A 15,186-nucleotide genomic window follows, 5' to 3' on the forward strand; every position below is an offset into this window, starting at 1 on the left:
TTTCTCTCTTGCTCTGCCTTTGAGTTAAACTGGCCTGAGAAACATCTCATCAGGATAACTCATCTGTTTTTTTTGAGAGTTTTGCAAAGTTGTGATAAGTAAGATTCATCAAGGGCAGTTTCACCAACAAATCCATCTGAAACAACTTGCAGATCTATTGTGACCAGGGTTCTATCTGATCAACAAGATCTCTTCGAATTTTATCTTCTTAAAAGAACTGTTCCCACACTCTAGCCTCTGCAGGGGACTGTGTTTGTTTTGTCCTGCTTTGGCTTGTGAGTGAGTGTATGGGGGTTCAAATATCTGTTTTTTTTTTAAAAATGCAGAAAATTGTTATACTTCTAAACTACAACTTGTATGTCAACCAGTTTATTAACTTGTTTTTAAAAAGTAGTTCATTTTATAATTTTTTTTTGTGTTTACTGAAAGAATTCTGGTTAGAGTCATTTTACGCTGGGAATAACAATGTCAAAGGTAATAATTGGCCAGTTTTGCGCGTGAATTAAACATTTAAACTATTGTTGCGCAGTGGGGCTAGAATTGACCACGCACGCCTCCCATCACGGCCTGTAACACTGCGCACTGTGCATGCACCGAAACATGTGGCCTGCTAGGAATCATAGTCGTCAGCCTTCACCCAGAAACCACCCACACGCCCCCACCCCCTGAGAGAAAGGTAAGTCCGTTTCATAATGTCACCAATGCAAACTAATTTGCGCCCAGGGTGTTTCCATGGTTTCTTTTGAGCGAGCTTAGCTGCCACATTTCTGACTGCTAAAAGTATCCAACATAAATCCAGTATATAAAAAGAAACAGTTAATAATTCAAACACATCATTTATTTTGTGAACTTGAACTAACAGCTTAATAGAGAGGACAAATCTTGTCTTCCTCGTCTGCTGTTAATTAAGGGACTTACCACTGAACTTGGAACGAAGAGACTTGCGTCTGGGTTTTGGCTCAATTACGTTAGTTTGGGTGGAATTATTAGTTAGATAAATTGTATTCTGTGGCTGTAATCATTGATTTGATACATCAAGAAAATTCCCAGTGGACCAAAAATGTAGTGCTGGTGTGGGAAGTATGTGAGGAGTTTCAGTCCTGCCTGATTCCTGACATGCTTCTGAAACCTAGCCCCTGTCTGATTCCAGTACCCCTAAAGGGTAGGCCTTAATTGCCTGATTCCAGTGCAGGGTAGGCCTTGCCTGATTCCAGTGTTCCTAAAGGATAGCCCTTGTCTGAGTCCAGTGCTCCTAAACAGTAAGTCTTGCCTGATTCCAGTGCTCCTAAAGGCTAGCCCTTGCCTGAGTCCACTGCTCCTAAACGGTAAGTCTTGCCTGATTCCAGTGCTCCTAAAGGGTAGGCCTTAATTGTCTGATTCCAGTGCCGGGTAGGCCTTGCCTGATTCCAATGTTCTTGAAGCCTGGGCCTTGCCTGGTTCCAGTGCTCAAGGTGCCTTGTCCCTGCCTGAGTTAAATTGTTCCATAAGACCATAAGACATAGGAGCAGAAATTAGGCCCATCGAGTCTGCTCCGCCATTCAGTCATGGCTGATAAGTTTTTCAACCCCATTCTCCCGCCTTCTCCCCATAACCTTTCTATCTCGGTCTTAAATACACTCAATGACCTGGCCTCCACAGCCTTCTGTGGCAATGAATTCCATAGATTCACCATCCTCTGGCTAAAGAAGTTCAAACTAAGTGTATTAAGAAAAATAGTGGATAAAGGGATTTTATATTACAGTGTAAACAAGTTCAGTTGCTAGTATTGCATGGTGTTAGTTTCACGTTTCTACACATTTTAATGAGGCATTCTTTCACAGATCAACACAAAATACTCCCTAATTGTTGGTGATGGCCATTTGCTGATGGAAGGCGTTCTGCTTTTTGGTAGAAGTCACTTTTACGTCTGTGAGAATTTCACACTGTCTGCTTCGGGAGATGTTTATTGTGTTAATCACCATCCTTCAAGGTAATAACTTTGTAGATATACCACGTGAGCATTTATGCCTTTTTACAGGCAGTTTGTGGCAGAGCCTAGAGGGGTACATCAATAGATCCTATCCTAATTTTGCCCTGTGTTACCACTCATGTGCCGTCTCGCTGTGTGAGGACATCATTGTATTATGTAGAAAACGTCTGGCCTGGGTTCTGTGCTGAATTATCTAGCCTGAGTGTGGGTGGCAGGGGTGGTCACTAGAATTGGCCTTAGTGTTCCTTTGGCTGCGTAGAGGAAAATTCCCGTGGGATTCCTGTTGGGAAGTGCATGGGTTGAATTTTGAGGTCGTCGGGGTGGGCGCGGCGGGCGGGCCCGGGAGTGGCTGGGAAAAGGTCTGCCACCTGTGCTAGGCCCTGACCGTGAATACTGACGCTGGCTGCCCAATCGACAGCCAGCCAGCATGGACGGAGCGCCGAAACGCTCAGCGCTGGGGGCGGGAGGAGGGTGAGTGCGGAAGTTTGCGCGCGCGTGTGTGTGTGTGTGCACTGAAAACTAAAGAATTGGAGAAACAGAAATAAAGATTTATAAGATGATATAAACATGTCCCCACATGTGATTCAGTCACATGAAGAGGGACATGTTTAAAATGTAGTTGAACATTTTTTCCTGTTTTTTTTTATTTGCTGTTGGAAACCTCATCCCGCCCGTGGATGAGCTTTCGTAAAGAATGCAAAGGGCCGCCCGGCTTATTCGCCCGCCCGCCCGCCAACCAAACGGTTGAACGGGCCGCGAAAAATACAAATGAATTAATTGCTTAAGGGCCTCAATAGGCCTCTTAATCGTCACCTCTCGCGTGCGCCCGCCATCCGAAAGACGGTGAGAGTGTGCGATGACATCGGGACGCTCGCCCGACATCGTCGCTCGTGATCTTAGATCCGATTGGGCCGGGCGCGCGCCCCCACCCGATGAACGTAAAATTGGGGAGTTAGGAGGTGAGTTGTGGTGACGTTGGCGAACTGGTGATATCACTGGACTTGTAATCCAGAGACTCAGGCTAATGTTCTGGGGTTTCAAGGGTTCAAATAACAGCAGGTGGAATTTCATTTCATTTAATAATCTGACAATTAAAGTGAGTATCAGCAATGGTGACCCTGAAACTATCATCAATTGTTGTTAAAACTCACCTTGTCCACAAATGTCCTTTAGGGAAGGAAATCTGCCATCCTTACCCGGTCTGGCCTACACGACACTCCAGGCCCACAGCAATGTGGTTGACTCTTGACTGTGCTCTGAGGTGGTATGGCAAGCCATTTCATTCAAGGGCAGTTAGGGATGGGCAACAAATGCTGGCCTTGCCAGTGACGCCCACATCCCATGAACGATTTAAAAATGAAGTTACTTCTGACAGAATTTCCAGCCTCTGACCTGTTGTGGTCGACACAGTTTTTATATGGCTAGTCCAGTTAAGTTTAACAGCTTCTCTAATCATCTCTGCGCCTTTAGCAGGTAATTAATCAAGGTAAACTCTAACAATCCCCTGGTGGATGAGGGTGGTGACACCCTTCTATCTCGCACGTCCGCTTGAGCAGGGTCCCAGTGGGCACCTGGTAGCTATGGAAATCCCTAATATGAGATGGTTTGGGATCAAAGTGTTTTATTTCAAATTAAATACCCAAGTACTTGTTGGGTTTTTGACAAGTAAATGTCAGCCTGTTTTTGCATTGCAGTATTAACGATTCCTACATTTACGACATGTGCAGTAAGGAAACAGGCGGGAAAAATACAAAATGTTCCAGATATTCATATAATGACGTTCGAGAAATCCACCATCTTCGCTTCCTCCTTCAGGTAACGGAAATATTGAGTTACCTGGAACTTGATGTTGGGAGAAATACATTTTCTGGTAGGCGTTTATGTGACAGGATTAACCCGTGCACACATGGTGCAGTAAACATGTTAAACACAAGAGGATTCATTTTCTGTGATTGCAAAAATCAACGTTGGCATAAGGCAGGTTTCCTAGCTTTACACCCAATTTTGTTCTGCTCATTTTAAAACTGTAAGTTACAAGCAAAAAAAATCTAACCATTTAAAAGACAACAGAGGACAAAACCGTGCATGGCTGCAGACACAGAACACGCGAATCACATCGATCGCCTGTTGAGGGGGTAAAATGAAGAGGAATGGGAGGAGGCTGGTGTGGAACATTAACCAATTGGTCCAGATGGTCTGTTTCAATTGTATAGGCTTCTCATTAGCTTCAACAGGGTGTTGTGTGTCATTAACCATCGGCAGAAATGCAGTCCACTTCTTTTGCCTATTTGTCCAAACATATTTCCACCCCCAATCTGCTGTGGACCCAATTCTAGAAGATTTTACAAGGTGCTGAGATAGAACCATAGAACCATAGAACACTACAGCACAGAATACAGGCCATTCGGCCCTTCTAGTCTGTGCCGAAATATTATTCTGCCAGTCCCATTGACCTGCACCTAGTCCATAATCCTCCAGACCTCTCCCATCCATGTATCTATCTAATTTATTCTTAAAACTTAAGAGTGAGCCCGCATTTACCACGTCAGATGGTAGCTCGTTCCACACTCTCACCACTCTCTGAGTGAAGAAGTTCCCCCTAATGTTCCCCCTAAACCTTTCCCCTTTCACCCTAAAGCCATGTCCTCTCGTGTTTATCTCTCCTAATCTAAGTGGAAAGAGCCTACTCGCATTTACTCTGTCTATACCCCTCATAATTTTGTAAACTTGATATCTGGAGATATCCAGAAGGCCAGACAATTCCTCTTGAAGCTGTTTCCAATGTCAGCAGTTACTGGGCAACCTTACAGTTTTGCCCAGTTTTCCCCCTCCTCCTCCAGTCCTGAAGGTATCTGCTCACACTGGAGCCTGGTTGCAAGGGAACCGGGCCTCACCCAAGCAGTCAGCCTCTGCGTGGGATCCCAGGCTGCAGGTATATGACCCTGGGAGGCTCCTGCTTTTGTCAATTGGACAACCAAGGTGCAATGGTGTTGGAAAGAACAAATATTTCCGAAACTGGCTCAAAAAGCCTTGGTAGCCTTTCTAACGTTTGGTGCCAAAGTTGGATGCTGTACTGCAGCTGAGGTTGAACCAGTGTTTTGTAAGGGTTCATCAGCACCCCTTTGCTTTTGTGCTCTATGCCGCTATTAATAAAGTCTAGAAGAACCTTTTCAATCGGACTGTTAAAACTTCCTACGGGGCCTATTGAAACCCAGCCAAGGACTCCCCACAAATGGCAGAAATGCACCAAGAACACGGATTCACCCTAAAGTAAAAGCGATATAACTCAAGCCGTTGTTTGTCATTTTTCGACAGGGAGAATTGCTGAATCAGTCAGAAGGGTTTCAAATTTGCCCGGAAGCAAAATGCACAATTTTCTCAACACAGTTTCTTATTGCTGCTCAGCCAGAAGTTTTGAAAATAATTAGCCCCGTGCTTGCTTTGTGCTTTCCTACGTAGTCAGGTAGTCAGGCGTATAGCTATCAGCTTGCGGAGATTACAGGGGTTGGTTTCCCCACCCCAAAGTAACCTCAACCCAACTCCCCTCAGCAAACCAAGGTGTCCTCTCCTCTCCCAATCGGAAAAGGCTGTCCTGACACAATCTAGGGTTTTCCCAGATCGCACTGGAATTCCAGTTGTTATCACCTTTCCCAGGCCCCATTGGGATTTCCGCGTTTAGGTGTTATTTTCTTTGAGGGCAAATCATTTGAAAATACTTGAGGGGAAATTTTCCCAGAATGCTATAGACACTAAAAAAGGTAAGAGGCGGCCAAGATGGGGTCTTAATGCCAGTTTAGCCTGCATTTAACCCAAGATGCCATCTTGGTAAAGGAATGGAAGCCGGCTCTAGGTGGTCAGCAAGCTCGTTCGACAGCTGATTGTTGGTTACGTTGCCTGCTACCGTTCTTTAAAGAGGCAGCGTATTGGTTTTTTTTTGTAAAAATATACTTTATTCATAAAAAATCTTCAATCACATTCAGAACCATTTCAAAAACAACATTACAAGGGTACAATCCAGGTTAAACTTTTACAAAATGTATCACCAGGTGCATCAGTACAAACAATATTACAATCATTTACAGCCTTTCATTTTGATCTGTACAGCCCGAGGGGCTCTAAACAGTTCCCAGTCTCTCGGTGCGCTGTGGTAGAAAGGTCTTAGACAGCGACCCTTCCCCATTGCGCCTTTGCGGCAGCTGCCCCAAGCTTTAGTGCGTCCCTCAGCACGTAGTCCTGGACTTTGGATTGTGCCAGTCCGCAACAATCGGTCGGGGACAACTCTTTGTGCTGGAAGACCAACAAGTTTGGGGCAGATCAAAGCGCGTCTTTCACCGAGTTGATGATCCTCCAGCTGCAGTCGATGTTTGTCTCGGTGTGTGTCCCTGGGAACAGCCCGTAGAGCACAGAGTCCTGTGTCACAGAACTGCTCGGGATGAACCTCGACAGCAACCACTGCATCTCTCTCCAGACTTTCTTTGCAAAGGCACAATCCACAAGGAGGTGAACAACGGTCTCTTCCCCACCACAGCCACCTCGAGGGCAACGTGCAGAGGGGGTGAGACTCCTGGCGTGTAGGAAGGATCTGACGGGGAGGGCCTTTCTCACCACCAGCCAAGCTACGTCTTGGTGCTTGTTGGAAAGTTCTGGCGATGAGGCATTCTGCCAAATGACTTTGACAGTCTGCTCGGGGAACCATCCCACAGGGTCCACCCTCTCCTTTTCCCTCAGGGCCTCTAGGACGTTACGTGCTGACCACTGCCTGATGGACTTGTGGTCAAAGGTGTTTTTCTGCATAAATTTTTCCACCAGGGACAGGTGGTACGGCACGGTCCAACTACTTGGAGCGTTCCGCGGCAGCGTGGCCAGACCCATCCTTCGCAACACCGGGGACAGGTAGAACCTCAGCACGTAGTGACACTTGGTGTTTGCGTACTGAGGGTCTACGCACCGCTTGACGCAGCCACACACAAAGGTGGCCATCAGTATGAGGGCGATGTTGGGCACGTTTTTTCCCCCTTTATCTAGAGGCTTGTACATCGCGTCCCTGCAGACACGATCCATTTTCGACCTCCAGATAAAGCGGAAGATGGCTCGAGTGATCGCCATCGCGCAGGAGTGTGGAATGGGCCAGACCTGCGCCACGTACAGCAACAGCGAGAGTACCTCACACCTGATGACCAGGTTCTTACCCGCAATGGAGAGGGAGCGTCGCTCCCACATGCCCAGTTTCCTTTTCACCATAGCCACTCGCTCCTTCCAGTTTCTAACGCATGCCCCGGTCCCTCCGAACCATATCCCCAGCACCTTCAGGCCGTCAGCCCTGACAGTGAAGGGGACAAAGGATCGGTCAGCCCAGTTCCCAAAGAACATGGCCTCGCTCTTCCCACGATTTACCTTGGCTCCCGAGGCCAGTTCGAACTGGTCGCAGACGTGCATCGGTCTGCGCACCGACAGCGGATCCGAGCAGAAAACGGCGACGTCGTCCATGTACAGGGAGGCTTTTACCTGAGTGCCTCCACTGCCTGGGATCGTCACTCCTCTTATGCCCGGATCCTTCCTGATGGACTCGGCAAAGGGTTCTATGCAGCACACGAAAAGGACAGGCGAGAGAGGACAGCCCTGCCTGACTCCAGATTTAATCGGAAAGCTATCTGTTTCCCACCCATTGATTGAGACTGCGCTACTGATGTTAGTGTAGAGCAGTTGGATCCAATTTCGAATTCCCTCCCCAAAGCCCATTTTGGAGAGCACATCCCCCATGTAGGTGTGCGATATTCTGTCAAAGGCCTTCTCCTGATCCAAGCTGATGAGGCAGGTATCCACACCCCTGTCCTGTACATAGGCAATCGTATCCCTGAGCAGCGCCAGGCTGTCAGAGATCTTCCTGCCTGGCACAGAGCAGGTCTGGTCAGGGTGAATCACCAATTCCAGAGCGGATTTGACCCGGTTGGCGATGACCTTGGACAGAATCTTATAGTCCACATTCAACAGTGAAATGGGTCGCCAATTTCTAATTTCCTCCCTTTCCCCCTTGTGCTTGTAGATGAGGGTGATGATGCCTTTCCTCATGGATTCTGACATGCTGCCGGCCAGGAGCATACTCTCGTACACTTCTAGCAGGTCTGGGCCGATCAAGTCCCACAGAGCCGAATACAACTCCGCCGGCAGGCCGTCGCTTCCGGGGGTTTTACTCTTCTCGAAGGACTCGAGGGCCTTAGTCAGTTCGTCAGGAGTTAGCGGTTTGTCTAGGCTCTCCCGCGTACTGTGGTCTAAGACCTCCGTGATAGAGGACAGGAAGGACTGGGAGGCCGTGCTGTCCGTGGGCTTCACGTCATACAGTCCGGCATAAAAGGATTTGCTGATCCTCAGAATGTCGGACCGTGATGACTTTACTGAGCCGTCTTCTTCCTTCAGGCTGCTGATCACAGAGCGCTCTCTGTGTACCTTTTGGAAGAAGAAACGTGAGCACGTCTCATCCTGCTCCACGGAGCGGACTCTGGAACGGAAGATGATCTTGGAGGCCTCCGAGGCAAAGTGCGAGGCTTGCTGGCCCTTCACCTCTTGGAGCTCCTCCTTGACATCGACCCCCATCGACTGCAGCCGGAGCAGATTCTGCATCTTTTCCTGGAGTCGGGACATTTCCCTCTGTTCCTTTCTAGCTTTCTGGGTGCCTTTGCGGATGAAAAACCTCTTGATGCTTCCCTTGATCACTTCCCACCAGTGTGTCAGGGACTCAAAGAGGGGTTTCACGGTTCTCCAACCTTTGTAATCCCTCTTGAGCTCCTCAATGTTCTCTGGGGTCAGCAGTTGCACATTTAGCTTCCATGCCCCCCTGCCCACCCTCAGGTCTTCCTCCAAGTGGCAGTCCGCCAGTAGGAGGCAGTGGTCAGAGAAGAACACCGGCTTGACGTCGGTGGATCTGACTGTGAATGCACGGGACACAAACAGGAAGTCTATCCTGGAACGAATGGACCCGTCTGGCCGCGACCAGGTGTATCTACGCTGCGCTCCGTCTGCAGGGTTGCTGAAGACGTCGTGCAGCTTGGCATCCTTAACTGTTTCCATCAGGGATCTGGACGTAGCGTCCAATCTGCTTCCGGCCCTGCCGGATCGTCCAGCCGCATCGATGATGCAGTTGAAGTCCCCGCCCAGAATGACCGGCCTGGAGGTCGCCAGCAGCAGTGGGAGCTGCTGAAAAACCTCCAGCCGCTCAGCCCCTTGTGCCGGGCCATACACGTTAATTAACCGGAGTGGAGCGTTCTTGTACATTACGTCTGCTACGAGGAGTCGCCCGCCCACCACCTCCTTGACCTCGGAGACGGTGAAGTTGCCTCCCCGCAGCAGAAGCAGCGTATTGGTTGCTCACACTTAACTAACCGCCCTCTCCTAAGAGCGATTAGCTGTACGAGAGCGAACTTAGCGTTGATGTCGATTTGAAGTCCTCCTTAAAGTGATACTCACCACTTAAAAGGACGCTCACACCTTAAGGGGATACTCAACACTGAAAGGGATACTCACCATTTCATGGTCATTGTTGCTGATGCTGTGAAGAAGGGCCACAGACACATTAGGAGATTTTCTGGGAGACTTTGTCAAGGTTTCACCAAAAGTCGAACAACATTTATTCTGGAAATCCTCCCAGATCGGCACTTAAAAAGAGTGAGTGCGAACCATTCTAAACTCCATTGACTTCGGCGGAAATGTAAAATCCGGCTGCTGTAAAATTCTGCCTCAAGTTTCAGGTTTGCATCTGCAGCTATGATAGTCATCAGTAAGCCCAAAAATTGTAGACTGAAACCAGACTTTCAAACAGGCGTTTCCTATTAGCACAGCAACCATTTAGCGCTGGCTTTTTTTTTACCCTTTACCCGCTCCAGTTTTGCTTTCTCCCACCATACTTCACCACATTGCGGAGTGGGTGCTGCTGCATGGGTGGACTCTGTCCTCAGAGTCAGAACATTGTGGGCCCCTCTGCCCTAGCTCCCAGGTGGGCACAAAATATCCCGTGCCTCTATTCAAAGATCATCAGGGGAGTTATCCCCAGTGTGCTGGACAATATGTGAGAGCTTTAGCAAACATCACTAGGACAGTCTAGATAAAAGCAAAATACTGCGGAAATCTGAAACAAAAACAGAAAATGCTGGAAAAACTCAGCAGGTCCAACAGCATCTGTGGGGAGAAAGACAGAGTTAACATTTCGAGTCCATATAACTCCTCTTCAGAGCTCGAGGACAGTCTATCGGGTCAATATCAAATTGTGCTTTGTAGGAGCTTGCTGCACTTAAATTGACTACTGTGTTTCCAACATTACAGCAGTGACTACACTGCCAAACTACATTAGCTATGAAGATCTTTGAGACATCCTGATGTAGTGAAAGGTGCGACATAAAAGTAAGTCTGTTTGCTCTCGTAGGTTGTCAGCGGTCAACACGCAAGTGTCGCAGGATCTGAGGAAGAGGCAACTGAATGCTTCACCGTCTTCCCTCAGGGAATGGCCTGCTCATTGTGTTATATGACAAGTTGCTTCCAGGCTGGTGTCACGCCTCTCTTGAGGGACCAGCCAAAGAACAGCATTGGCAGGGGCTTAGGCTCAGATTGCCTGCCCATCTCTGTCCCACAATAGGTCGTAGCATTCACCAGAACTAAGAGCGAGGAGGTGGGAGTAAGCTCCCCCTCGCGGCTGAGTTAGCAAATGCACTGCCTGATATGGGACAGACCCACACGTCTGGAAAGGTCATCTGATTAATGAGTTCACTGATCTCGGACAGGGCAATGGTCAGATGGCCTCTTTGCTCTTAGACTAAGGAGGTGGTGTGGGAGGATGGAGCGCACGGGAATTGGCTGGAACTCCAGCTGCTGATCCCTGTAAAAGGACTTCTGGAAAGTGTGGATCCAGTGAGAACAGGATTGGGCTTCACTGTGATGGGACCCAATCTTGAGTAGCTCACACAAAAATAGGATGGCCACTTGAATGAGAACTGCCAGCATTTGTGAAAGCTTCCTACAGAAAACTGTGGCCAAAAATAATTAAAGTGCCTCACCAGAAGTTAAAGTACTGCAACCACTTTACAGTGCATCTTTAACTTTACTCTATTTATTTTATGCAAAAAAATTTAATTGCAACAATGGGTTTAATGTTCATTATGTGTTTATTTACTTTTGCCCCTTAGGACATTGCACTTGAAATCTTTTTAAAGAACGGATTTTCTAAGTTCCTTATATTCCATAAAAATGATAGGAAAAAGGTCTTTAAAAAGTAAGTAACTTATAAATATGCTACACGCTCGCTACAGCCAATGAACTTTTGTGCAGTTATTTTCCACTGAATTTCTTGTTGATTTGTTATTTGATCTTTGTTTTCCCCCAGATTCGGCAATGCCATTCCTTCCGTGAAAAAAAGCAAAACAGACAACCTTAAAAATGTTGGGTGAGTTCACACTTTGTCGCGATTACCTGTCTCTTATGTTTTGACTGTAAATCCACTTTGCACTTGAGGATCAAAGCCCGAGAGGAGCAATTGAGTATCTTAAGAGAAAAGTGGACAAACTGCTTGAAACTGTGCAAGACGCGGGCCCGTGGATTGAGAGCAGGGTGGTGAGGTTAAATCTGGTTTACTGTAACAAAGAGCCAGCACAAATGCCAGAGGCCAACTCGCCCCGTTCTGTTGCTGTGATCTTTGGTTTGATTTTGAACTGGTTGGTTTTTGTGTCAGACATTATACTTTATCCAGCTCGACTTTTAAAATGGAACTCTGGATTTTTGATCTTTTGATTGTTTTTCTTGTGTGTTGGATCCTCCATTGAGGTATTTATATTATGGCCAGGATTTCTACCTTGTCCGGCAGGCCCAGGAGTGTTTGCAAAGCTGACTGCGGCCTGCGGCCAGGCCCCAACACTGATTTCACGCTGGACAATGAACGGCCAGCCAGCATGAAACATGTGCTGCAATGGTCAGCGCTGCTGGGATGGCGGTGGGGGGGTGGGGGGTGGTGGGGGTGCGGGAGGAGGGCAGGCGCGCGCAATGAAAGCTCCCCGAGGCGCAGACCTGCCTCAGGGAGCTGAAGATTTATAACATCAAAAGTAAAAAAAGTTAGCAATGTTAAAGACATGTCCCCGCTCATGTGACTCTGTCACGTGAGCAGGGACACGTAATAAATGAAATTTCAAAGTTTTTATTTAATTTTTTAATTGCTGTTGGAAACCCCATCCCACCCGTGGATGAGGTTTCATAAAAAATCCAAAGGCCGCTTGGCCTTTTCGCCTGCCCCACCAGCCATAAGGTTGGACAGGCAGCAAAAAAATTTCATTAAATTATTACCTTAATGGCCTTAATCGGCCTGTTAATTGTCGGCAGGTGCGCTGCCAACTCCCACACGTGCCCGCTGGCCGAAATATTGCGCGATGGTGTCGGAACACTCGCCCCCATGTCATCGCACGTCATTTTCTGCTCGAGCGGGTGGGGAGCGAGCCCTCTCGCTCAGTGAAAAGTTCAGCCCCATGAAACGGTAAAGCCTTTTTATAATGTGTTTACCACAAAACTCCGCCTCAAGGTTTTCCCCGTATTAGGAAGCAGATGACCGGGGATTTATAACTACAATTAGACAAACTGTGTGTTCCCAGTGACGGAATTTGTAGAAAACCTTTTGTCTAATCACAGAAAGCTCTTAATGTGTGATCACTGTTGCAATCTAGGTAAATACAACAGCGATTATGCTTCATTGAATATCCTGAAATCACGAAAGGTGCTATATAAATGCAGCGGGGAGGCGGTGGTGGAGTGGTATTGTCACAGAGACCCAGAGTAATGGCCTGGGGACCTGGGTTTGAATCCATCACGGCAGACGGTGAAATTTGAATTCAGTTTAAAAAAGCAATTTAGAATTAAGTCTGATGATGACCATGAAACCATTTACTGATTGTTGTAAAAACCCATCTGGTTCCTTTAGGGAACGGAAATCTGCTGTCTTTACCTGGCCTGGCCTACATGTGACTCCAGGTTCACAGCAACATGGCCGACTCTTAAATGCCCTCTGAACAAGGGCAGTTAGGGATGGGCAATAAATGCTGGCCTAGCCAGCGACGCCCACATCCCATGGACGAATAATAAAACGAGTCTTTCTTTAATGCAGCAGCCATTTTGTCCATAACACTGTCTCACAAACAACATTAAGCACAAGAGACATTTACTCTATTTTTCTCAGTGTTGGTTGAGGGGTGAATGTTGACCAGGACACCAGGCGATTGGCCTGCTTTTCTTCAGACAGTGTCTGGGCTCTTTAATATCCAATCAGAATATTGGAACAGGCAGACAGACTGCTTCAGCTTAGCATCTCACCCTGAAGCTTGGCACCCCTTACAACACAGCACTCCCTCAGTGCTGCAGGGGAGCATCAACCCTGATAAGTGGACATTTTAAAGCCATTAGCAAAGGTAGAAAGGGAAGTTGGCTTTTGTGTGATTATTGACCGTTTTTTGAAAGTGGTCAATCAATGAGCAGCGCTTACCAACTGGACTAATCATGTATACTGGGTGACGTCTCAGAGTTACTTGACTATAAGTTGAAACCAATAATTGTAACCTTGAGTAAATTGTTGATTAGGATCCATTTGCAATATTCCGTGTAGTTTTGGACACTCCAGCTTGAAAAGGATGTTGATATAATGAAGAGGTGTCAGAAAAGACTGCCAAGGAAGTTGGTGAGACAGGAACACTTTAAGTGTTTCATATATTCAAACACATACTGGTAATGTTCAAAGTAGGATTATAATACTTGGAGCTGAAAATGTTGGAAGTTAGCATCAGAGGATATTACTTCAGTAAGAACTTGCAGGGAAAAGGTCAGAAATGGTAAAAATCTGAATCTTAACGCAAAATGATTGGGACTATACTTGGACCTCCAGCTGCTACAGGGTCTCCGCCGATGCTGCCAGACCTGCTGAGTTTTTCCAGGTATTTCTATTTTTGTTTTGGATTTCCAGCATCCGCAGTTTTTTGTTTTTACCCAGTTGAAAAGACACTCAGGCACTAAAAAGCGTTGATAAATCTAGGATGAATGTAAACAATGGAGAGGGTGGATAAGGGTAGAAGAGACACTAATGTGCGCATAGGCTTTCAAAAAGCATTTGGTAAATTACCACATAATAGGGTTTTACTTATTAAGCAAAGGACTCTGTGTGCCTTTTAAACAGCTTTTTCAACGTGCCCTGCCGCTTTGAAAGACTTGTGTACACACACCTCCAGTCCCCTCTGTCCCCGCACAGGTTTGAAGCCCGTGGGATTAATGGGACAGTGGCTATGTGGGTACAAAACTGGCTTGAAGGACAGAAAGCAAAGAATTGTGGTGAATGGTTGGAACTGGAGGGTAGTATACTGTGGTGTTACCCAGGAGTCAGTATTAGGATCGCTGCCCTTTTTATATATAGTAAGGGCCTAGGCTTGGTTATCCACAGCATAATTTCAAAGTTTGCAGATGACGAGACTCAGAAATGCGGTAAAGGGTGAGAAGAATTCTAATAGATTTCAAGAGGACTTAGAAAGACTGGTGAAATGGGAGGCGTACGGCAGATGAAATTTCATACTGTGTGAAGCCATTCGTGAGAGTAGGAAGAATGGGAAGGCACAAAAGAAACATAAGTGGTACAGTTTTAAAGGGGGTGCAGGGACAGAGGGACCTGGAGGTCTATGTACACATGTCTTTCAATGTGGCAGGATAAGATGAGACAGTTGTCTAAATGGTGTATGGGGTCCTTGGCTTTATAAACAAAAGCATAGGTTGCAAAAACAAGAAGGTTATACTATAAACTTTATAAAACAATGGTTATACCCCAGCTGGAGTTTTGTGTCCAATTCTGGGCAAGAGCCCCTCCCTCTCCCCTCCCCCCTCCTCCTCTCTCTTTCACTCCCCTCCCCCTCTTTCTCTCCTCTCCCCCCTCCCTCCATCTCCCCTCAACCCTCTCTCTCTTTTTCTCCCCTCCCCCCCCATCCTCTTCTCTTGGGAAAGATGTCAAGGTCTTGGAGATGGGGGCAGAGGAGATTTGCTAGAATAATACTGGGGATGAGTGAATTCAGGTGCATAGAGACCAGAGAACCTGGGTTTGTCCTACTTGGAGCAGAGAAGAATAAGGGGATATTTAATAGAGATGTTGAAATTCTTAAAGAGTTTTGATCGAGTAAATAAGGAGAAACTGTTACCAGGGGCAGAAGATTTAAGTTAATGGG

The 15,186-nt window shown here is 47.0% G+C and overlaps 1 protein-coding gene across 1 annotated transcript in view; it reads left to right on the forward strand.

Annotated features, from left to right (window-relative positions):
• The window catches only part of wdfy4 (WDFY family member 4), a 241,555-nt gene that overhangs the window by 130,729 nt on the left and 95,640 nt on the right, over positions 1–15,186 (forward strand). The window contains exons 43-46 of the mRNA XM_078530732.1: positions 1,821–1,969; positions 3,664–3,784; positions 11,140–11,225; positions 11,337–11,396. Coding sequence (XP_078386858.1) covers positions 1,821–1,969; positions 3,664–3,784; positions 11,140–11,225; positions 11,337–11,396 — 416 coding nt within the window. The remainder of the gene's footprint in view (positions 1–1,820; positions 1,970–3,663; positions 3,785–11,139; positions 11,226–11,336; positions 11,397–15,186) is intronic.

This window comes from Cetorhinus maximus, chromosome 27 (genome assembly GCF_964194155.1).
Source record: "Cetorhinus maximus chromosome 27, sCetMax3.hap1.1, whole genome shotgun sequence".
In the NCBI taxonomy this organism is placed as follows: Eukaryota; Metazoa; Chordata; class Chondrichthyes; order Lamniformes; family Cetorhinidae; genus Cetorhinus; species Cetorhinus maximus.